This window comes from Cokeromyces recurvatus (assembly GCF_025118155.1).
Source record: "Cokeromyces recurvatus strain NRRL 2243 chromosome Unknown BX663scaffold_8, whole genome shotgun sequence".
NCBI classification, from domain to species: domain Eukaryota; kingdom Fungi; phylum Mucoromycota; class Mucoromycetes; order Mucorales; family Mucoraceae; genus Cokeromyces; species Cokeromyces recurvatus.
In genome coordinates, this window is record NW_026251394.1 from 154,491 (window position 1) to 174,872 (window position 20,382).

Below are 20,382 nucleotides of genomic sequence, written 5' to 3' on the forward strand. Positions count from 1 at the left end.
TAAGGGATCAATTATAGTCTGCATTTACACAAATATAATAATATACCTTGTATATACATATCCCGAAAACTTCAAAATGGTCATTTATGTAAACATGCGTTTTTTTTTTTTATTTTTTTTTTATTTTTTATTTTTTATTTTTTATTTTTTTTTTTTTTTTTTTTTTGAAATGTGTAAAGATATACAAATATCTTATTCATTAAGTACTGGCTTATTATTATTTTTATTTTTCTTTATTCACTACATAATTTGCGCCGTATATATAACACAATAATTATAACTCATAAAATGTATATGCGATAACTTGGTAAAATTCCACGGGTCACGCTTAATTAATATAAATCATTCTAAAGCGAACCACAAAAGGGAGACATAAAGAGGGTAAAAAGCTGTCTATTGCAGCAAAGATAAACGAATATCATTAAATGTAATGAAAATGGAGTAATTAACGGCATCATGTGGAAAAAAAAAGGAGATGAGAAGTGTTACTCTTTTTTTTTTTTTTTTTTTTTTTTTTTTTTTTTTTTTTTTTTTTTTTTTAGTTTAAATCTTGGTATATTATTTATTGATCTTTGATAACTGTTGTAATCCAAACAACCATTGATTCAGGTGACATTGGCTTTTCCTCCATCTTTTCTATCCTTCCTCCTTCTTTCAGTTCAATTTCGATTCTAATTAAAAACGATTTATATTGTTCGATAATGTTTGTCTATAGAAGATATTATTTTATTTCAACTTTTTATTCTCACTTGTTAAAAAAAAAAGTTCAACTTACTTGTACTGGCTTTATTAAAATATGCTCCATTTTTTCATCGTTAATATATTCTCTTAGTTTTCTAGTCATATACTTCATGCGTTCTTCAGTTGCTTCCATAAATTGTTGTACCGATTCTTGTACTTCTTCTAATATATATATTATAATAAGATTTTCTTTCTTCAATTAAATTACTTATTTTACTTACTGCCTTTTAGCTGCTGTGTAGATGAGTCAACTAAAGATGTAGGTAAAGCTTCTGGTGGTAAAATGGTAGACAACTTTAAGATATTGAGTTAACTTTCATTGTATAGCCTAAAATTAGGTTATTCATATTTATTACCTTGATAAGGAATGTAGTAAGTGGTTCAACACAACTACTGACGCAGTTATGAATGAATGCTTCACATACTCTTTTGATTTGTAAATCAATTTCTCGTCTTGAATCTACATTGATTTCAACAACACGAGGCATACCACGTTGTGCTAATCCTATTAATGCATTTGGGTTAAATAAAAGTGCCCTTTGCTGTTGAAATGATGAGAATGAATCTATTATAAGGATTAGTTTTATCTACTAATATTACTCAAATATATATTACTTGTGACATGAGAGAAATCAAGAGCTTTTCCTGCATGAACTAAACTAGCTTCAAATGGAGCAAGTTGTTCTTTTAACACTAGTAGGTTCTTTATCAAAAATAATTGACCATCAAGTACAGACTAATAGAATAATACTAAGCAGATAGTTTCTCTATATTTATATGAAAGATTACCTTAAGAGTTGAAAGAGTATCACTTGCTTTTTGAAGTGATGTATTACAAAGAGATACAGCTTCTTGTGCCAAATCTTGAAATACGCTCGTCTAATATATATAAATTGAGTATATCATGTAATCAAAATAGTATGAACTTTAATTTACTTGAATACATCGATATAGTTTTGATAAAACCCATAGTGTCTTTTGTAATGTAGGATACCCTCCTCTTACTATATCCTCATTATTGTCTGTTATAGAAGACCGAATCGATACTGAGTCTTCTTCTGCTGTTACTTCTAATAATGCTGCTGCATTCGTATCCAATACAACTGAAGATTTTTTCTTATCATTACCTTGTAAATGAGTAGCATTATTTTGACTCATTTCAAAATCTTCTGGTTTTGCCTGATAATTTTGAATATCATTATAAATAAACATTTGTGCTCTAAATACGAGTCGAGCTTGAGCATCTTCTAATATATTCTGTATTAAATGACCAAATTTAACTTCATCCTTATCTTCTGTCACTCCAATAGCTATTAATTATAATTCAAGTCAATCTATTTGGTTTATATTATCTTGATAATCACTTTACCAAAATCATTTTCATCCTGCATAACATACATTAAGAATAAGTTACAAAGTTCTGATAAAGTCGATATATCATTTTCATGTATAATTCTTGGACGAAGATAATCATAAAGATAGCTTGTTAATAAATCCAAATATTTACTAAAAAAAAAAAATGTAAGTAATGAGTGAAATACTAATGTTTATATTTACTATAAATCTTTTTCTCCTGTTTTTTGAAAGAAATTATAAAACAAGTTGTATTCATCTGAACAAAGACTCATCATGTAGGCACATCCATTTTTTGCCTAGTCATATTTAGAAATTAGTTCTTTTTTTTTTTTCATCTCATCTCTCTCTCTCTCTCTCTTCTTCTTCTTCTTCTTACAAGCTCTAATATATCTCCATCATTTGGGCCTAATTGTTGAATTTTTTTAGAAATCAAGGGGCTTAAAAGCTGTTGTCTTGTCTGAACATAAGCATATACCATATCTTCATATAAAGCTTGGTATTCTTTATTATTTAAACATCGTTTTTCAACTTCAGCTGTCAATGATTTAATTGTAAAAGCAATTGTCCTGAATTTCACATAATACATTGTAGCTTGTTTATTTCCTAGATTATCTTTTGCATTGGCTTGCTTATATACATCATATCCTAATTTTTTGATGGTCGATACAACATACATTTTAATTAATGAAATTCCACGTGTTAAACATTGACGAAATCGCATCAAATACAGTTCTGAATCACGATAGTCTTGCTACAAAATAAAATAAAAGGTTATTTTTTTTTTTCAAAAAAAAAAAAAAAGAAAGAAAGAAAAAAAAAAAAAGACAAATTACATGCTTCTTCATATATTCTATACATTCGTCTAATTTTCCTAACATGGGTGTAAATTGTTTATCTAAACAGATATCCTCTCCTGGGGAATTAAGCAACTTGGCTATCGGTTCCAACTCATTAAAATACGATAGTCGTTCCCGAAGTTCGTCTGCCAATTCTGTCAAGCGGTCTTGATCTTCCAGCAAGCTCTCACAGGCTGTTTGAACTAACCTTGTTCTCATCTCTACAAATGAATAATGGTGCTCGAGTTCATCAAATAGCCCGTTTGTTTCCTCAAGACTCTTTAAAAGGGCTTCTGTACTTTCCTTGTAGATCCTGACAATAGATAGATGATTACGGTATACATCTTCTTGACCTTTCTGCATTTCATTTTCAATCATTGCAAACCAGTCAAAGAATTCTTGAAGGGTCTCGATAGGTTTTGGTGCATTAATCGTCTGCGCTACTTGTTGACGGAATTCGACAAGACTAGTACTGGATAAGGTGCGTGATAAAAGTTGTGTAGATAAAAGATGTGGATTAGGTGGTGATGCTGTAAAAGGAACAGGTGTCAATGCTCCTGAAGATGTTGCATAGGGTGAACTAGATAATTTATCACTTAAATACTAATAAAACCAATTAACAATGAATAAAATAAATAATAATAATAATAAAAAAAAGTAGTAGTAGTTGTACCCAATTAGAAGGTAATGGTAATTCTGTACAAGCTTCTTGTAAATCATATATACTTTGTTGTTCTTTCTCTGTTAATTTTGTTTTTTCTTCCCATTCCTCTAATAGTGTTCCACGCATCCCTTTTGTCATTATTTTAAAAAGTATTCCCTTTTTTTTTTTTTTTTTTTTTTTTTTTTTTTTTTTTCGGTCAAAAAATAATAGTTTTAAAGAGCAGATAAATTTCTTTTTTTGGAAAATACATGTATATTTCTTGTGAATGCTACTTATTTCAGGGCCATTTACTTTCTACCGTATGATATTATGCAAAAGAATGTAAACCAATAACAAAGATGCATTTAACAGGTGAATATATACATTAGTGTAATAGCTGATATACATTTAAAATAATGAAAGGAAACGCTCAACTATTTCAAAAAAAAAAAGCAAAAAGACGAAAGCTGATATAGATTGTTATTACATGAAACTGCACCTCTTTAGATATAAAATCAGGAAATAAGTTTTAATCATGGATAAATAAAATAAGATTATTCTATTTGTTTTTAGGAATGTGTATTGACAAAAAGGAAAGAAGAAAGAAGAGTGTCTAAAGACAGAATATAGATAATTGTTTGCAAATATATATTCTCTACTAATAAAAATAAAAAGTAGCTTAACATATAATGAAAATATCTTCGATGTCATAAGAATAAGGTATATTTTACTAAGTTAAAGAAAAAAAAAAGCTTCTTTTTAAAAATAAACATAAGAATTAACAGATCATTAGTCGTAATTTAAATCGAATCTGATATAAATAAGACATGTAAAAGCTGATCTCTTGTCCTTTTTTTGTTGTTTATTGCTTATACATATACACACACATATAAATATATATAAACATATATATATATATCCATTCAACTAATAAAATGAAATCTATTTATTGTATTCTTTTGACTCTGTTCCTGAGTCTTGTCTCAGCTTCAGCTATTCAAATGGACCGTCGTGCTGAAGAAGGAGAGGCGCTTATGATGTTTGGCTATAATCCACCTCGTGTCAATCCTGACTATTGTAAAGGTTTTCGTATTGAATATCCTACATACCCTGGTTTAGCTTTTGAAGGAGGTTCTTTACAACAACTTCACTGGTCTGTGGATGAAGATCTTAATCCTACACCTGATATTATTACTCGTATTCGTATCTTAAATGCCACTCAACACAATCAATATATTATTGGTGAAAATATTAGTAAGTAATTATTATTTGCAACAAATATAATATATAAATATATACCAATTCTATCCTTTTCTTTTCTTTTTTTTTATAGCTCTCTATAACTTTGAAAATACTGGTTCAGTCGCTTTCCCTCTTAATATTAAAGATATTACAGGCTTATACCATTACCGTATCATGGTAAACTATCCAGGTACTCCACTCCATTGCGTTTATGAGTCCGTACCTTTTATGATTATTCAAAATCCTTATCAAAAATATCAGACTGCAGGCCCTCCTTATGTTGATGTCAATATGGGTACACTTTATTCCACTATTCCATATACCAGATATAATTTTATTAGATCAACTGATGGGCCCAGTGTAACTTCAGATTCAAAAAAATAATTCTCTACTATTTTTTGTGTGTGGTTTATAAAAATAAAATCCTTTCTTTTTCTTTTTCTTTTTTTTTCTCTCTCTCTTTCTCTCTCTTTCTCTCTCTTAATATGAATTTTAAAGATTTACAATATTCAATTGGGAAATTTAAAGCAGATGTTCATTCACAGATTGCAAAAAAGAATCCTCTACAAAAGCAAGATACAAAAGCTTTATCAACTTGGATTTCTCAAGAACGTTATGATTTGGCTTCCATGAAGACAGTAGCATATGAACGTTCTGAAACAGTGAAAGCCTTAAAAGATTGGATAAAAGAAGAAGCTGCTGAAGAAAAGTCCGAAAATGCACAAGATTTAGAAGTATATACAAATATATACATATTTATATACATATATATAAACACAGATACAGCTTTATATACATACAATACATAAACCAATATTTACCATCTATTTTAGGATATTGTGGGAAATAAGCTATGCTATTTATTAGATAAACAAATCGAAATTGAACAAGAATTTGCAGGTAGGAAAAAAAAATGGAGGGGATAGGAATTGTAGGAAAAAAAAAACAACAACTAAAATACATACATTTTAAGCTAAATACAAGCAATATCGTCATGCTATAAAGTCTATTCGAGAACGAGAAGAGAAACTATCAGGTCAACGAGAAAAGAAACGTACGTTACAGTCTCGTATTGATAATCTCGTTAAGACAAGCCCTAAATCACCTCGTATAATGGAGTTTGAAAAAGAGCTCAATACCTTATTAAAAGAGACGCAGGAGAGTGAAATGGATCTTGCTGACTTTAAACGATTTGCTTTAAAAGAAGCATTTTACTTGAGATTTAATGCTATGCATGAATATGGACACAAAATATCTCTTCTTGCTGGCTTTGGCAAATATTTAACAGACCTGATAGAGACTAAAGCCACCACAACTGAAATACGAATGCCTTATGAGAAAAGCACAGAAGCTCAAAAGATTTTTGAAGATGCTATTAAAGCCCTAAAGGAATGGGAGCCTATGGCTGGAGATGAACGACCTACGTTAGCTAATTATAAATTAACATCCTCTTCTTTAACAAGTATATCTTCTGAACTAGCCATACAGCCACCTCAGTTACCACCTAGGAAGCCCTCATATCAAAAAAATACTACAGCTGATATTTCATCACAAACTACTACTACTACTGGAGACTTGAAAACAGATACAGAAATAGAAATCGATTTTGCTAAAATTGATTTGTATGATGTACCTCCTCCTGCTTATGATGCCTCATCATCATCATCATCACCATCATCACCATCAGCACCACCACAACCATCACGATACTCATACATGGATATGTTATCTCATCAAGGGACACACCCTTCAGATTTAACGTCCTTGACAGATTCTCCTATACCCATGCATCGACCCTTATTACCTCATCATCAAGATTCACTCGGTAGTCATTCTTCTGTGAATTATCAACAACTTTATCATCAAGTGAATCAACATCAACAATACCATCACTATCGTCCTTATGCTGAATTTGTTCAGCATCATCAACATGGACCACCCACACGAGTTGATGCAGGTGGCTTTCGTATCCCAGCTACTTATCATCATGCCAATGCCGAAAATGAAAAAGAACATCTAGCACACTATTACAAACAACAAGAGCAGCAGCAGCAGCAGCAGCATCCTCAAAATTCACAAAATAATCTACACCAACATTCTTTATCTCAACAAGTTCAATCACCCAATAGTTATGAAGAAAAAATACAAGAAAACCAAGATCAATAATGAATACATTTATTTACGTTTAAATAAAAATACACAAATGGGAGAGGAAGGAGGAGGTCTTTATATCTTTATTTTTCTTTATTTCTTTTTTCTCTTTTTATATATATATATGTATATATTTATATTTTTATACAAGGTATAAATGTATTTACAAGATGAGTATATAATAGGATGATTTTTGTTTTGTTCTGTTCTGTTTTGTTTTGTTGCTATATATGTATATGTATGTGCTTAATGAAGGTTCACTACGACATGCATCCATTCATGATGTCTTGTTGCAAAATGTAAATTTATCCATTTATGTACAAATGCACCGTGAATTCGAACCAGCAAACGTTCAGAGCACATTGGACAAGATTTATAAGAGTACTTTTTATTGGCACAAGAAGCGCTACTATTTTTCATCAGTAGAGATGATGGTGCTGCAGTATTAATGATAGCAGACGACATATTGAATAAAAAATATAAGAGAGAAAGAGAAAGAAAGAAAGAAAAAAGAAAGGTAAAAGTTAAAAAAAAAATTGTATATTATATATGCATATATATATACAAATATTCGTTTATTACTGTTAAGGAGTATTATACACTAGTAGTAGGGAATACAAAGTATATCATGGGAGTTGTATAAAGGTACCCACTATTATTTTAATTTAAACTATATAAATATAAACTGGTGATGTGTAAAAAAAAAAAAAAAAAAAAGCATCTGATTAAACACATAGATATACCAAACATACAAACAAATAAACAAATAACCGTGCTCGTTCTTCTTTTTCTTCTTCTTTACTACCTCTATACACTTTCTTATTACTTCTTTAATGACTTGAAAAAAAAATATAGTATATGTTAACATTGTAGCAATGATGTAATATGAACAATCAATCATGTATATTCTCCTTTTATTGTAGAGAATAGCCCGTTTTTTTTTTTTTTTTTTTATCTATATCAACTGATATTGTTGTACAATAATAGAGTCCCGGAATAATAGTTTATAATTATATTTACACAAAGGTGTAGAAGATATACTTAATTTGCTGTTACTATTTGGCGTTTATTACATTATGTAATTAGTAACATTTCATTACCTGATCTATTAATTACGCATTATACAAACTGCTATTTAAATTATAAACATTGCACCACTATAAAAGAGTCTACTACTTAATTTTATTAAATTATCGTTAGCTTAAGAAAAAAAAAAAAAAAAATTAAGCCACATTTTGAGAATCTAAAATTTTATTGACCGCATATCCACAGTGCATTTGCAGAAATCAAATGGCTTTTTACTTTCACGTTTTTTTCCCCTTTTCTATAGGATTCATTTATAGGGATATTACCGTACAAGAATTATATGAACATTATTCGACTTTAATTTGAATACTTTATCTTATTTTTAATCATTTTCGATTAAAAAAAACTTGTGAATAGATTTAACACATAGAAAATTGATTGATACTGTATCTTTATGATAAGATATTTTCTAATGTTCTTACGTGTATAGTTCGGATATTCACTATGAGCTTTTATTTTTATATAACTATTATATTAAACCAAGTATAATATCATGGATAATCACTAAAATATTCTATAATTGCCTATATTTTGATAGTAGGCTTCAACATACAAATTTCAACCTTAAATAACGATATAGATTACGAAATGATACACATTCAATGAATGTCCTTTTACTCTTATTGACTTTATACCCCCCCAATAAACTTACTTGAATAAAATAAAAGCTATAACCATAAACCGTATTTATTGAAGATTATCAACCTACGGGGTTAAAGTTATTTATATACAAAAGAATACGTATTATCTAAAATTGCATACATTTGAAATATAGATGTGACATGGGCTCACTTCTAAGAATAAGTCCCTTTTTTTTTTTTGTATTCATAAATACAGGACAAAGTGACTGTAGTATTTTATTTGTGATTTATAAAGTATGTTATCTTATAGACACAAGACAAGAGCGAACTGAAAGAAGGGAGAAGAACGAAAAAAAGAAAGGATTGTGTACATTAAAGAACACAAAGCATTTTAGTATTGATTGTACTTCATAGAAGGAAAAAGTGTGTTTTTTGTTCTGAGTGAAAAGTGATGGTTACTCAATTACGGTCTATCTTCAACTCATGACAATAATCACGGGAAAAGTAGCTATAAATGATTTTCTTCTGTGTTAAGACATCATATTACAAACTGCAGCAACATGATATTCTGTATTAAGACATGGTATACAAACTCATGTGCCTACTTGATTTCTATTACTCAAAATAGTAGAGAACGTACTTTAGATGTATAAAAAAAGAGAGGTGCGCTGTTGTACATGTATACGTTGGATGAAATGCATAAATAAAACAAGTGAATAACTGTGTGTGTAATCCAAAAGGTCGGTCTTCTTTAGTTTAAACAGATTGAATGATATCATAGATCAAGAGGACTATGAACCGCCAAGTCAGGGGAAGATGTATATAATACAAAAGAATAATTACATTCTCTTAGAATTAGCATCATTGTAATGTACATGATTTTCTTTATTTTACGTTTTTTTTTTTTTTTTTTTTTTTTTTTTTTTTTACTGGTGGATACCTGGAAAAAAAAAAAATAGAATTGTTTCATTTAAATAGTTTATAAATCGTTTAAAAGACATTTTTATAAATATATATTTTAAGCAATTTTTATTTTAATACATTCAACTAGACAAAAATTAACAATCATTACTAAAAAAAAAAAAAAAAAAAAAAGAATAAAAAATCAAGTATTCATGGATACATGTTTATTTATTCTTGTTTCTTGGTTTGCTCTTTTTCATCCGTGATTGCTGGTTTTCTTATGATCCAACTATTCAGATAGGCACCCCAAGTAACTTCTTGTTTAATTTGTTGAGGTGAATTAGACAATAGAGCATTACTATTATCTTTTACATTAACATAAGATTGTAAAGATTCTTCACTTTCTGTACGATCTAATTCTTTCACAGTACTCGTATTAGTCAATGGTTGTTGTTGTTGTTGCTGCTGCTGCTGCTGCTGCTGAAATGTATTTGTTGTAGCTGCAATTAAAGTAGAAAACAGATTATAAGGATTTATAATGTTGTAATATCTTGTTTCAGTAGCTGTAGTCGGTTCACTCACAGTAGTAGTCAACTGTTCTTGTTGTAGACTATTTATTTGATTATTCTAAAACAAAAAAGATGTATTAAAACATGTATTCATGATTACATGCATTGTAAGATTTACGTTATTCAGTATTTTATCAATAATCAATTGCTTTATCCTTTTAAATAATTGCTTTCCATAGAGTATAATTGTTTCTTTTAATTTAGTTTGAATTTCCACTAAAATAGTATCAATGTATTCCTCATGTGCATGTAAAAATGGATCAAGATAGTTTGTATAGATAACAGAGGTTCCCTATAAAAAGGGGAAAAAAATTCAATATACATGTAAAGAAAAGAATAAAATAGGTTTACTTGTGTCTGAGGTAGGATAAGCCATAGAAGAATAATCAGTTTGATCTCTGTATAAAATGGGAGCCTTTTTTTTTTTATACACATATACATGTATATACGTAAATTAAACTTACAAATAGATGAGACTAGTTTTGTATTACCAAAATAAAAAAAGATCTGTAAAATATTCAATAGAAAGAAAGGTAATAGAAACAATCCAGAAAGTTAAAAGAGACCCAAACTCTTCTTGATTATTTATTTTAATTGCTTTATAACATATGTAAGCAGGATAAAGTTGCAAAAGTCCTAATTTGACAAAAAAGTAAATGGCAGAAGTAATCATCGTTCCTTGCTTGGAATAATAATAGATGAGAAAGAAAATGAAATGATTATGCAGCTATTCATTAAAGAATAAAAAAAAAAAAAATAAATAAATAAAAAAAATAAAGATCATTCATTGGTTATTCCAGTAATATCAGCTGAACTAATGCAGTAATACTACTCATTGTGTTTATTTTTAATAATATCAAGTAAAAAAGCTGTCGATAATTGTATCATAATGTTTATGTTTAGAAGCATTACTTTGAGAAGCAGATGAACGTAATAAGGAATCCAATACAATAGCAGGATTTTGATTCACAGTAATCTTTTTATTTTCAATATTTATTAATCTTGAAGGCATCCTATTATCCATATTTAATGGCTGAGTAGTTGATTTTACTTGTTCAAGTACTTTTAAAAGAAACAAAGTGTTGTCATAATTTTGTTGTTGTTGTTGTTGTTTAAGAGTCCTTTGAAATAAACCATGTGTTAAAGAAGAAGACATTTTGATATATGTCAAATAAATAAATAAAGTAAAAAAAAAAAGGTTCTTCTTCCTTATCATTGAATATATACATTTATATATCTATCAGCTATTTTATTTTATTTATTCATTTATTCACATAAAAAAATTTTTTTTTTCATTTAAACCTATCAAAGTAAAAATAAATAAATAAAAAGTTACTTATTATATAATATGACCATGCGTGAGTAATTGTTGAATGACATCTATTGTGCCAAATAAAGTACATAAAATGCCAAAGATGGCTATAATAGAACATATCAAAAATAAACCTAGTCTTCCTTGTCTTGTTTCCCAATTTAATTTCATCCAGAATATAGTAGGTAGAACAAAGGCAAGTATATCGCATAGCATAGTGCTTACGACTGCCATGAAATCAGAGAAATAGGGAATACACATGGCTATAATTGCACATAATAAGATGACACTGATTCGAGTAGCAACTTGTATCAATTTGCTATCTTTGATTTGTTTATCCTTGAACCACAATTCAATTCTAATCGTATAGATATAAAGATAAAACGGGATAGCTAATAATACATGAATTGTAATAACAAACATAGCAATGTTCTGTGAAGAACCTATTGATAAAAAGACAATCCATGTAAATATGTATAGAGTAGACTCTTGATAATAAAGTGTGTGTGTGTATATATATAGTGGAATCTTGATAATAAAGTGTATATATATATAGTAGACTCTTGATAATAAAGTGTATACATACCTAAGGGTAGGCTCTTGTAAATAGGGGATTGAACTACATTTCCAAAGACAAGGTAACATACAAAGGCCATTGTAAAATACAGAATACTAACTACACAGTTAGATACTAAAAGGACCTTTGACCATCTTTCGGGTGTTATCATGGATGCTTCAAGGTGAGGATAGATTGCATGTCCAAAATATGAAAAACTAAATGTACTAAAAGCCAATGGGATATTCTTGGCTATAGCAATGTCATGATGAACTGTATTAATTCTTTCCAGGTAATCAGATGATAAAGCGACAACACATACAATCAGTAATAAACATACTGTAGTCATTGAAGCAAATGTACTATCTCATAAAGCAATACATTATTAAAGCCTATCTTTACTACGAAAAAAAAAAAATACCTTAAAAAGGAAACATCTTTCATATTTCTAACAAGTACAAAAGGAACACCAATCATAATTGAAATTATCCAAACACATACTTTTCGATTTAACCAAATAAATCCATTTTGTAAAAGAAGGATTGAAATGTTTTCACTCGCCATGACCATATAGACAGTAGGAGTTAAAAGTAAAAAAGACTGAGAGAAAATATAACCAATCAATTTGCCTGGTTTACCAAATGCCATGTGACCAATGTCTGCATAATCTCTAAATCGTGTATTATTTCTACTACTACTATTAATCATCATCATCTTGCGCTCTTAATAAAGACTTACTTGTTTGTATAAAGACATTGAATTAAAAGAACTCCAGTAAATTGTGACATACATGCATTTAGTATTAAAAATAAAATACCTATCCAACCTGATTGACTCATTGCGTGTGCAATAGCTAATATTCCCGTACCTGCCACGACACATCTTAAAAACTATTAACATCTTTACCCCACCTCCTCCTTCCCCTTAATAAATACTTGTATGATTTACATAATACTTGATAATGTAGATGTATTTGATACATTTCTTTTTTCATCATCATGTAAGTTAGAATCCTTTTGACTTTCATCTAATGTTGTTCTTTTGTCAACTACTTTAATAAAAGATTCATCTTTTATAATTGACAACTGTGAATTTAATTTATAATCTTCTAATTTAGCTGGAGCAGATGCAAACCGCATTATATAGAATAGAAGGGTAAAATAAAATGAAATAAAAAAGAACTGAATGAAAAGGTACTTCTTTTAAATAATAATAATAATAATAATTTGATCTTACAGTAACAACAAATAGTGTTGGTTTATTATAGAATTTTGTTGTTATTAAATAGTAAAGTTAAGCATATAAAATAAGGTACCTTAAATGCAATATTTATTCATGTAATAGAAATCTTTTCCTCCGCCTTTGCTTTTTTTTCTTTTAGATCATATACTCACTCTTTATTTTTATTTTTTATTTTTTTATTTTTTTTTTATTTTATTTTATTTTCTTATATATATCACAACAATTTATTTCTTTTTGTGAGAACTTTTCTTCTTGTCATCAGAAGATGATTTCTTTTCATCAGAGGAGGATTTCTTTGCTTTCTTTTTATCTTTCTTTTCTGTTGTTTGTTCAGCTTTACGCTTTTCAGTAGAAGTTTCATCAGAAGATGAAGCATCACTGTTATTAGCAACTAAACTAGCTTGATAACTCTTGGTTTCTTTAACAAATCGTACTTTCTCCTTTTCAGCCTGTTTAATATAAGGTTGCTTCTCCTTGTCACTGAGAGCATTCCATTGTTCACCAATTAATTTAGCAATTTCTACTGCTTTAAGGTCAGGGTGTTTCTCTACCATATTGGGACGAACAGCTTGAGAGTAAAGCATATAGCTACTCAAATTACGTTTAGGTGCGTTGGGATCCTTTTCAACCTTTTTCTTTTTTTCTCCACCTTTTTTTTTTTTTTTTTTTTAAAAAAAAATTGATTATTATTATTGTAAGAAAGAACAGAAATAGGATATATTGACACTATACATGTATATAGACATATATTTATTTGTACTTACCATTAGTGGCACTAGTTTGATTGGATGCGTTTTGAATAGTTTCTGTAGCGTTAAGAAGAATTTCTGAAAATTCAGTAAGGTTCTTACTAAGTTCGCTAATAAGTTCAGCTATCTACAAAAGGGTATCAATAAAAGCTTTTATTATTATTAAAAAAGGGAAACAATAACTTACGCGTGCTCTACTATCTGACTTTTGAACAGCCATTTTTTATTTTATTTTATTTTATTAGAAGAGAAAAAAAAAAGGGAAAATAAAAGTTTTTTTTCCCCCGAAAATTTTATAAAAAGAATTTTTTTTTTAATATTGTGTGAGCACAATTTTTTTTTTTTCTTTGAAGTACTTCAGCGCGAAATTACATTTTTTTTTTTTTTTTATTTTTTTATTTTATTTTATTTTTTTTTTTTTTGAAAAAATATTTTCTAAGGCGATTTTTTTTTTTTTTTTTTTATTATAAAAAAATACGATCACGTTTCGCTCTTTTTCAAGTAATGTGGGCGGCGGAGAGAAAAAGGAGGATGATCCCAAAAAAAAAAAAAGATTTACTAAAGGTTTATTATAATTGTCTCTGATGACAGCGGGTTATTTTCTTTTTTTAAAAAGAAGAAAAGAAAAAAAAAATAAGTTCCCGATTATATAACCACGACCTTATGAAACTTTTTAATTTATTAGATGTTTTATTATATCAAACATATGAAGAATTGACATAATAAAAAAAAATCTATGCTGTAACTTTTGTCTTTCAATCTCTCTTCTTCTTTCTTTCTTTTTTTTTTTTTTTGTTTTTCCCTGTACTTTTTTCTTCTTCTTTTATTTCCCTTTCTTCTTTGAATATCATATTAATAGAAATAAATAGACAAATAAAGAAATCAAGAAATAAAGAAAAGCCGAGTTATGAGTGATACAATTGCATTTGCTAATAATCCGTCCCAAAGTATCATTGCATTTCCTGCAGTAAAGACCACAACAAAAAGTCCTACCACTGTTACTACAGATGTTTCTACAACTGATATTAACTCTGGTGCTACTACTGCCACTGTGGCGGCTTCTTCTACAAACAGTCTAGTATCAGCAGTAGAGAATTTAGCTTTATCTTCTTCATCTGTAACACAATCAAGTCAAATGAGCTCTTCCACTATCAATAGCAGCAGCAGCAGCAGCAGCAGTAGTAGTAGTAGTAGTAGTTTTACAGTATCTATATCTAGTTTAAGTTTATCTATTCTTTCTTCAACGAATACAGCATCTCCTTCATTACCTTCGTCTACATTTAGCTCAATACCTTCTCCCTTATCTTCCTCTTTATTCAGCTCATCATCGTCATCATCGTCGTCATCGACATCATCGACATCATCCTCTATCCTCTCCTCCGCCACAGTTACACCCTCTATCATATTAAGTAGCAAGTATAATAAAAGCGGTTTGTCTAAGGGAGCTATTGCAGGCATCATTGTCGGTTGTATTGTGGGTGGTCTCTTTTTGATCGCACTTCTTCTTCTTTTCCTTTTACGTAAAAGAAGGTCTAAATCACAACGTATTTCATATCAAGAAAATCTTGAAAAGTTTACACCATACCAATCAGAACCATATCCTATGTCAATGGCAGCTGCCAGTATTAATCATCCAAGCAATGCTGCAACTGCCGCTGCTGCTGCTGCTGCTGCTGCAACTGCTACTGCGACTGCTACCTCCCCCACCAGCACTACACCCATAACAGCAGCAGCAGCAGCAGTTGCAGCAGTTAATACAACTGGATTAACACCCGCTATCATCGATAATAATACACCACAGACACCTGTCATTGATGAGGAGTTTTGGAACCAACCACCACTTGGTACCTATAGGGTCGTTTCATCGTATACACAAACATTAGATGATGAACTCTATATTCAACCAGGAGATCAGATTCAAGTTTATATGGAATATGATGATGGTTGGTGTCTTGGTATTAATCTAACGCGGGGAGAAGCTCGTGGTGTATTGCCTCAACATTGTTTAGATAAAGATAATAACCTTCTTACCACTAATAATAATACTAATATGTCATCCTAATAGTCATTTATAAATAATTTATCCAATCCCTTTCTCTCTCTTTCGTCTTCCTTTTCGCTTTCCCTTCCTCTCCATCTTCCTCTCCTCCTCTCCTATTTTATTCTATCTCTTCCTTCTCCTCCCCCCCTTTTTTTTTGACAACGAGAATGATTTAAAAGTTATAAATAAATACATAATAATAATTACGTTTGTCCTGATCTGGAAATATCTCATTTTATAAATAGCCTTATTTGGAAACTGAAGGATAAAGTCAGCTGCTATAATATTTATAGTTGTTCAATAAATAGGTTTTTTTTTAACAATGATTTTTTTTTTTTTTTTTTAAACAGAAAAAAAAACCCCTAGAAATTGAGCATCAGATACTAAGTCTATCAAAATTGCCCGGGTTAGATCATCAATAATAATGAAAATTATCAAAAACAAAAAAAAAAAGAGGGTTAAAAAGGAACATAGTATAGTTGTGAGACTATTATTGAGAAAGAGGAAGTTAATTAAGGAATTGCTGACTACCATGTCTGTAATGGTAGTAAAGATATTTTTCTTTTTTTGAGTGTATTTAAAGAAATCTTTTTTTTTTTTTCAGGTTGACAGTTTGTCCAAATTGAATTAGTTCAGTGATAGAGATCTAGTTGTGGAATCTTGTAGAGTAATTGAGATAAATGAATATCTGCAGGTATATTTAAGGAACATAGCGAGAATTAAGCTTGTCATCTTTCATGTATGGTAGATAATTTAGCCATGTGTAGCATGATTTTTTTTTTTAAACAGTTGACGTTTTGGAAAACGCCCAAATATATTTCTAACCTATTTGATTTGAATACCCTCCCCTCCTTTTTTTTTTCAATTTACAGCAATGAGCTGAGGAGGTAGAAATAATTAAACCATATTCAAATTGAGGAGGAATGACAAAAGTGTGTTAAATCCTTTACCAATATCTGATAATGTTACTAGAGATAAGTTCAAAATATATATATAGATTTATTTATATGAACAGACACCATCTGAACTAAATCGTACTCCCGCCCTCCCTTCCAAGATAGGAAAAATAAATCATGTCAAGCGTCATTTAGACAGTTGTTCTTTAAGTCTTAAATAAGGGAATTAAAAAGTAAATGTGTCATACACTTCTGAGACAGATCCTCATATATAATTATGTAAGGGGAAGAAAGCTCCATAGTGCTAATAATAATAAAAAATAAACAATAATACTAGTTTCATTAAATATGATGCAAGTAGGATGGTTCTATTTTAGTCACAAGTTTTTTTTTTCCCCAAGTAATTATATTATGTGAGCATATATAACTCATCATATAGATTAGAAGATTGCCACAAGGGTTGAAGGATGGAATCACCAGTGTATAAAGCCATTCGAGCATTAAAAAGCCATCCTATGTAACTGTAGCTTTTGTACCATTAAATTCAGCGGGTAATTGGTCTAATAGTATAGACATATTTGTACTGTACTGTATCTATAGTAAACGAAGGATATAAACAGTGAAAGAGGAGAGAACATAGTTGACAAGTAAAGGATCGTCATATAACATAGGATAGACTAGGGAATGGAATGTGTTAACTGCAAACTATAGATCTAAAAGCTTGTTTAAATATCAAAAGCTTTTATTTCTCGAGTAGTCAGGGTTTCTTTGTAATAACAATGATATCAATAAGAAACACTGGAATAGTAACCATTTGTTCATATTAGAAAACATTATCTTGATCAAGACATCAATCCTTAGCCTTAGAAATAACCTGCTGAGTACACTTTTAGACAAGTTTCTTATTTTTTTTTTTTTTTTTTTGATCCGGCCAAATACAATGTTATGTGCTCAAAATGGATTTTTAAAAATTTTATTCAATAATAAAGTAACCTCATCCCTATTATGTCAATAACTCTTTTTGTAACTAAAACGCTTTTTGTTTATATACCATTCACATGTTTATAAATAAAAAAAGGCATATGTTCGAATTGATTGGATGGGAATTTTTACTCCTTAAAAAAATAAAAAAAAAGGGTATAAAAAGGGATCCAAAAAAAAAAAAACTGCTGTTTCATTCTTTTATAATTATCAACCGGCTATTACACAGCCGTGAGATGACAGGGCCTCCCAGGGTCTGAAGATCGTCTCTTCAGACCGCATATTCCCCTCTTGGGGAGGTGTAATGGGATGTGCGGCTGTCGTTCAGATACGTCCATTTCAGAAATAATAAATGTAAATGAAAAATAGACATATTTGTATATAATTACGTATTTTATGCATGTATATGTTTTTGAAACCTGTTGAGTTAAAAAAAAAAAAAAAAAAAAAAAAAAAGATAAGCTGAAATCTAATAGAACCCGGTCACGTCAAAGACAGACGTTCACTCAACAGCAACAATAGCGATACATTGTTAATTAAAAAAGATACGTTTTGATCGTGTAAAAAAATAAAAAATAAAAATACACAACATGTATACATTTTATTGTAAATAATTATATTCATTAATTAAATCATCACAGCCTAAGCTTATTTATTATAACATCTTTTCAGATCAAACTATCCTATATATTCTAACTATAAAAAAAAACTAATGTGTATATACTAGTTTAAATATTTATTAAATACACAGTTTCACTTTATGCTTTGGCACTTGAACTTGTTGGGACAGTTGTCTTTCTTTTTTCTTATGCGCACTGATCTCCTGGTAACATCCTTTTATTATTATTATTATTATTATTACTTTGCGTATATCTGACTCACTTTAAATGATTGCTTTTATCAAATACTTTTATTTCACTACAGCTACCTTATGTTGTTTTGGATCACTGTGAACATATCAAGGAATACTCTATTATCGTGGATAATGTTCCAATACCTAATTTAGATCAAACTACAAAACTATTTCAAGTTGTATTAAAAAAAAAGCAATTACTCTGGAGATCAACAGAGAGTGGATCTACCACTTTCATAGATTTTTTTTTTATTTCACAAAATATTCAACGATAACAGGATGTTCTTGAATGCACAAAAAATAATAATAATAATAATAATAATAATAATAATAATAATAATAATAATAATAATAATAATAATAATAATAATAATATACTGGCTAAAAAATTTGAATGTTCCCCAACAAAATCTTGAATTTTAAATGCTAATCAATGTACTTTCATAACAGATTCTCTGGTTTTATTTATTTATTTTTTTCAAGACGCTCGTGGTTATACCAGGGATTATTGGCAGAAGATTATTTCGAAGGCAAAAGTCACTAGAAATAGACAACGTCCCTCGATCTCAAGCATGTTCGATCTATGATGCGTCGAACCCACAAGATTGGTTTGAAACACCTTAAACCAGTATATGAATTCATATTTTATCAACATCTGCAAATAAACATTACATAACAAAAAAAAAAAAAAAAAAAAAAAAGGAAAATAAAGCACGGCTTTTGGAGCGTGTTGCCAATTGACAGTTTTTTTTTCTTTTTTTGTACGAGTTGAAAATTTGTTATAAACGAATAGACATTTTTATAAATCGTTTAAACCTTTTTCTTTCGTATTTTTATTTTTTTTTTTAATCAAAAGTTTTACTGTTGAAAAAAAAAATAGATGATGTTAATCACATGCCTCAAGAAAAAACTGCTCCTTTGGAAGGTATGGAAGTTAATTTAATTGGAGTAGAGCACAGCAAAGTACAAAAGCTTGTTGGTATTGAGTCAGTTTGTGGAAAAGCACCTGTCAAAGACGATAAAAAAAAATGCTGCTTAAGCTCAAAGCAAGCAAGCAAGCAAAAAAAAAAAAAACACACAATAGAAAGAGACTCGCCTCGATATTCTTGATCTTTGTTCTGATGTCGTTAACCGTTAGAAGTTAGCAAGTGTTGGTTTTCAGAAAAGCTGTGCGTTCATTGATGAAGCGGGCTTTCACTCGCAGCTGATGAGGGGCGGCTGCGCTTGTTCGAAAGTTAGCACACTTGCAAAATGTCTGAGTTCATACTCAAAAAAAAAAAAAAAAATAATGAATAGATCAGCCTGGTAGGCTGCATAGCCGCTAGAGGAGTGATCATTTTCTCCAAAATTGAACCTCTTAGAAACGATGATGATACTAAGATTGAGAGTGAGAGAGAAAGAGAGTTTCACCAAGAACAATTCTCAAAGAAAAACATAGTTGTCTAAATCAAATATTATTCGACTCGTACAAAATAAATCTTAAATCATCTAAACTCAAACTCTGATTCGTCTATAAAGAAATGGAAATCGTTTAAAGATCATCCGAAAATCTAAAAAAAAAAAAAAAAAAAAGTAGCGGCATGTAACACATTAACGATTACTACTAACTTTTAATCCAATGGCTGTTGACAAAAAGACATTTAT

General features: G+C 29.5%; 10 protein-coding genes across 10 annotated transcripts; 5 read left to right on the top strand and 5 right to left on the bottom strand.

Moving 5' to 3' along the window:
* Positions 1 to 521: 521 nt before the first annotated feature.
* BX663DRAFT_504238 (Sec34-like family-domain-containing protein) lies at positions 522 to 3,733 on the bottom strand. The gene is made up of 12 exons (XM_051526889.1): positions 3,607 to 3,733; positions 2,931 to 3,536; positions 2,474 to 2,848; positions 2,299 to 2,393; positions 2,111 to 2,247; positions 1,678 to 2,051; positions 1,531 to 1,620; positions 1,357 to 1,477; positions 1,098 to 1,306; positions 963 to 1,035; positions 776 to 903; positions 522 to 709 (listed from the first exon to the last, which is right to left on the bottom strand). The coding sequence occupies exons 1-12, from the start codon at positions 3,721 to 3,723 to the stop codon at positions 563 to 565; spliced, it is 2,472 nt and encodes an 823-aa protein (XP_051384175.1). The 5' UTR covers positions 3,724 to 3,733; the 3' UTR covers positions 522 to 562.
* A 725-nt stretch (positions 3,734 to 4,458) lies between these two features.
* On the top strand, positions 4,459 to 5,202 carry BX663DRAFT_535712 (uncharacterized protein; the record flags this gene model as incomplete). Its single annotated transcript, XM_051530605.1, has 2 exons — positions 4,459 to 4,830; positions 4,910 to 5,202. The coding sequence occupies exons 1-2, from the start codon at positions 4,512 to 4,514 to the stop codon at positions 5,200 to 5,202; spliced, it is 612 nt and encodes a 203-aa protein (XP_051384176.1). The 5' UTR covers positions 4,459 to 4,511.
* A 101-nt stretch (positions 5,203 to 5,303) lies between these two features.
* On the top strand, positions 5,304 to 5,744 carry BX663DRAFT_432177 (uncharacterized protein; the record flags this gene model as incomplete). Its single annotated transcript, XM_051522910.1, has 2 exons — positions 5,304 to 5,552; positions 5,652 to 5,744. The coding sequence occupies 2 exons, from the start codon at positions 5,304 to 5,306 to the stop codon at positions 5,742 to 5,744; spliced, it is 342 nt and encodes a 113-aa protein (XP_051384177.1).
* A 55-nt stretch (positions 5,745 to 5,799) lies between these two features.
* Positions 5,800 to 6,312, top strand: BX663DRAFT_419914 (Eisosome component PIL1/LSP1; the record flags this gene model as incomplete). Its single annotated transcript, XM_051522396.1, has 1 exon — positions 5,800 to 6,312. A coding segment is annotated over one exon (513 nt), but the record flags the coding sequence as incomplete, so codon positions are not given.
* A 1,157-nt stretch (positions 6,313 to 7,469) lies between these two features.
* BX663DRAFT_504240 (uncharacterized protein) lies at positions 7,470 to 7,872 on the bottom strand (the record flags this gene model as incomplete). Its single annotated transcript, XM_051526890.1, has 2 exons — positions 7,470 to 7,621; positions 7,722 to 7,872. Coding segments are annotated over 2 exons (209 nt in total), but the record flags the coding sequence as incomplete, so codon positions are not given.
* Positions 7,873 to 8,312: 440 nt separating this feature from the next.
* On the top strand, positions 8,313 to 9,501 carry BX663DRAFT_504241 (uncharacterized protein). The gene has a single exon (XM_051526891.1). It carries the CDS (start codon positions 8,838 to 8,840, stop codon positions 9,048 to 9,050), a length of 213 nt encoding a protein of 70 aa, XP_051384180.1. The 5' UTR covers positions 8,313 to 8,837; the 3' UTR covers positions 9,051 to 9,501.
* A 233-nt stretch (positions 9,502 to 9,734) lies between these two features.
* On the bottom strand, positions 9,735 to 10,891 carry BX663DRAFT_504244 (TB2/DP1, HVA22 family-domain-containing protein). The gene is made up of 3 exons (XM_051526892.1): positions 10,600 to 10,891; positions 10,460 to 10,523; positions 9,735 to 10,400 (listed from the first exon to the last, which is right to left on the bottom strand). The coding sequence occupies exons 1-3, from the start codon at positions 10,779 to 10,781 to the stop codon at positions 10,167 to 10,169; spliced, it is 480 nt and encodes a 159-aa protein (XP_051384181.1). The 5' UTR covers positions 10,782 to 10,891; the 3' UTR covers positions 9,735 to 10,166.
* A 441-nt stretch (positions 10,892 to 11,332) lies between these two features.
* Positions 11,333 to 13,143, bottom strand: BX663DRAFT_504261 (transmembrane amino acid transporter protein-domain-containing protein). Its single transcript, XM_051526893.1, has 5 exons — positions 12,925 to 13,143; positions 12,715 to 12,858; positions 12,398 to 12,664; positions 12,007 to 12,338; positions 11,333 to 11,863 (listed from the first exon to the last, which is right to left on the bottom strand). Exons 1-5 carry the CDS (start codon positions 13,113 to 13,115, stop codon positions 11,448 to 11,450), a joined length of 1,350 nt encoding a protein of 449 aa, XP_051384182.1. The 5' UTR covers positions 13,116 to 13,143; the 3' UTR covers positions 11,333 to 11,447.
* A 255-nt stretch (positions 13,144 to 13,398) lies between these two features.
* On the bottom strand, positions 13,399 to 14,282 carry BX663DRAFT_504267 (high mobility group box domain-containing protein; the record flags this gene model as incomplete). Its single annotated transcript, XM_051526894.1, has 3 exons — positions 13,399 to 13,867; positions 13,983 to 14,094; positions 14,155 to 14,282. A coding segment is annotated over one exon (423 nt), but the record flags the coding sequence as incomplete, so codon positions are not given.
* Positions 14,283 to 15,073: 791 nt separating this feature from the next.
* Positions 15,074 to 16,227, top strand: BX663DRAFT_504268 (uncharacterized protein). The gene has a single exon (XM_051526895.1). The coding sequence runs from the start codon at positions 15,103 to 15,105 to the stop codon at positions 16,027 to 16,029; it is 927 nt and encodes a 308-aa protein (XP_051384184.1). The 5' UTR covers positions 15,074 to 15,102; the 3' UTR covers positions 16,030 to 16,227.
* Positions 16,228 to 20,382: the final 4,155 nt, after the last annotated feature.

What these genes read in the sequence shown, in the direction of transcription:
- BX663DRAFT_504238 (XM_051526889.1), bottom strand. Translation starts at nt 3,723, where the DNA reads ATGCGTGGAACACTATTAGAGGAATGGGAAGAAAAAACAAAATTAACA. An exon ending in ATGGAGATATATTAGAGCTT is followed by an intron (nt 2,394 to 2,473) that starts GTAAGAAGAAGA and finishes AAATATGACTAG; the next exon opens with GCAAAAAATGGATGTGCCTA. An exon ending in TACACAGCAGCTAAAAGGCA is followed by an intron (nt 904 to 962) that starts GTAAGTAAAATA and finishes TATATATATTAG; the next exon opens with AAGAAGTACAAGAATCGGTA.
- BX663DRAFT_504244 (XM_051526892.1), bottom strand. Translation starts at nt 10,781, where the DNA reads ATGATTACTTCTGCCATTTACTTTTTTGTCAAATTAGGACTTTTGCAA. An exon ending in ACAGATCTTTTTTTATTTTG is followed by an intron (nt 10,524 to 10,599) that starts GTAATACAAAAC and finishes AAAAAAAAAAAG; the next exon opens with GCTCCCATTTTATACAGAGA. An exon ending in TTATCCTACCTCAGACACAA is followed by an intron (nt 10,401 to 10,459) that starts GTAAACCTATTT and finishes CCCTTTTTATAG; the next exon opens with GGAACCTCTGTTATCTATAC.
- BX663DRAFT_504268 (XM_051526895.1), top strand. Translation starts at nt 15,103, where the DNA reads ATGAGCTCTTCCACTATCAATAGCAGCAGCAGCAGCAGCAGCAGTAGT.
- BX663DRAFT_504261 (XM_051526893.1), bottom strand. Translation starts at nt 13,115, where the DNA reads ATGCGGTTTGCATCTGCTCCAGCTAAATTAGAAGATTATAAATTAAAT. An exon ending in CAATGTCTTTATACAAACAA is followed by an intron (nt 12,665 to 12,714) that starts GTAAGTCTTTAT and finishes TAGTAGTAGTAG; the next exon opens with AAATAATACACGATTTAGAG. An exon ending in TTACAAGAGCCTACCCTTAG is followed by an intron (nt 11,864 to 12,006) that starts GTATGTATACAC and finishes TTTTATCAATAG; the next exon opens with GTTCTTCACAGAACATTGCT.
- BX663DRAFT_504241 (XM_051526891.1), top strand. Translation starts at nt 8,838, where the DNA reads ATGGGCTCACTTCTAAGAATAAGTCCCTTTTTTTTTTTTGTATTCATA.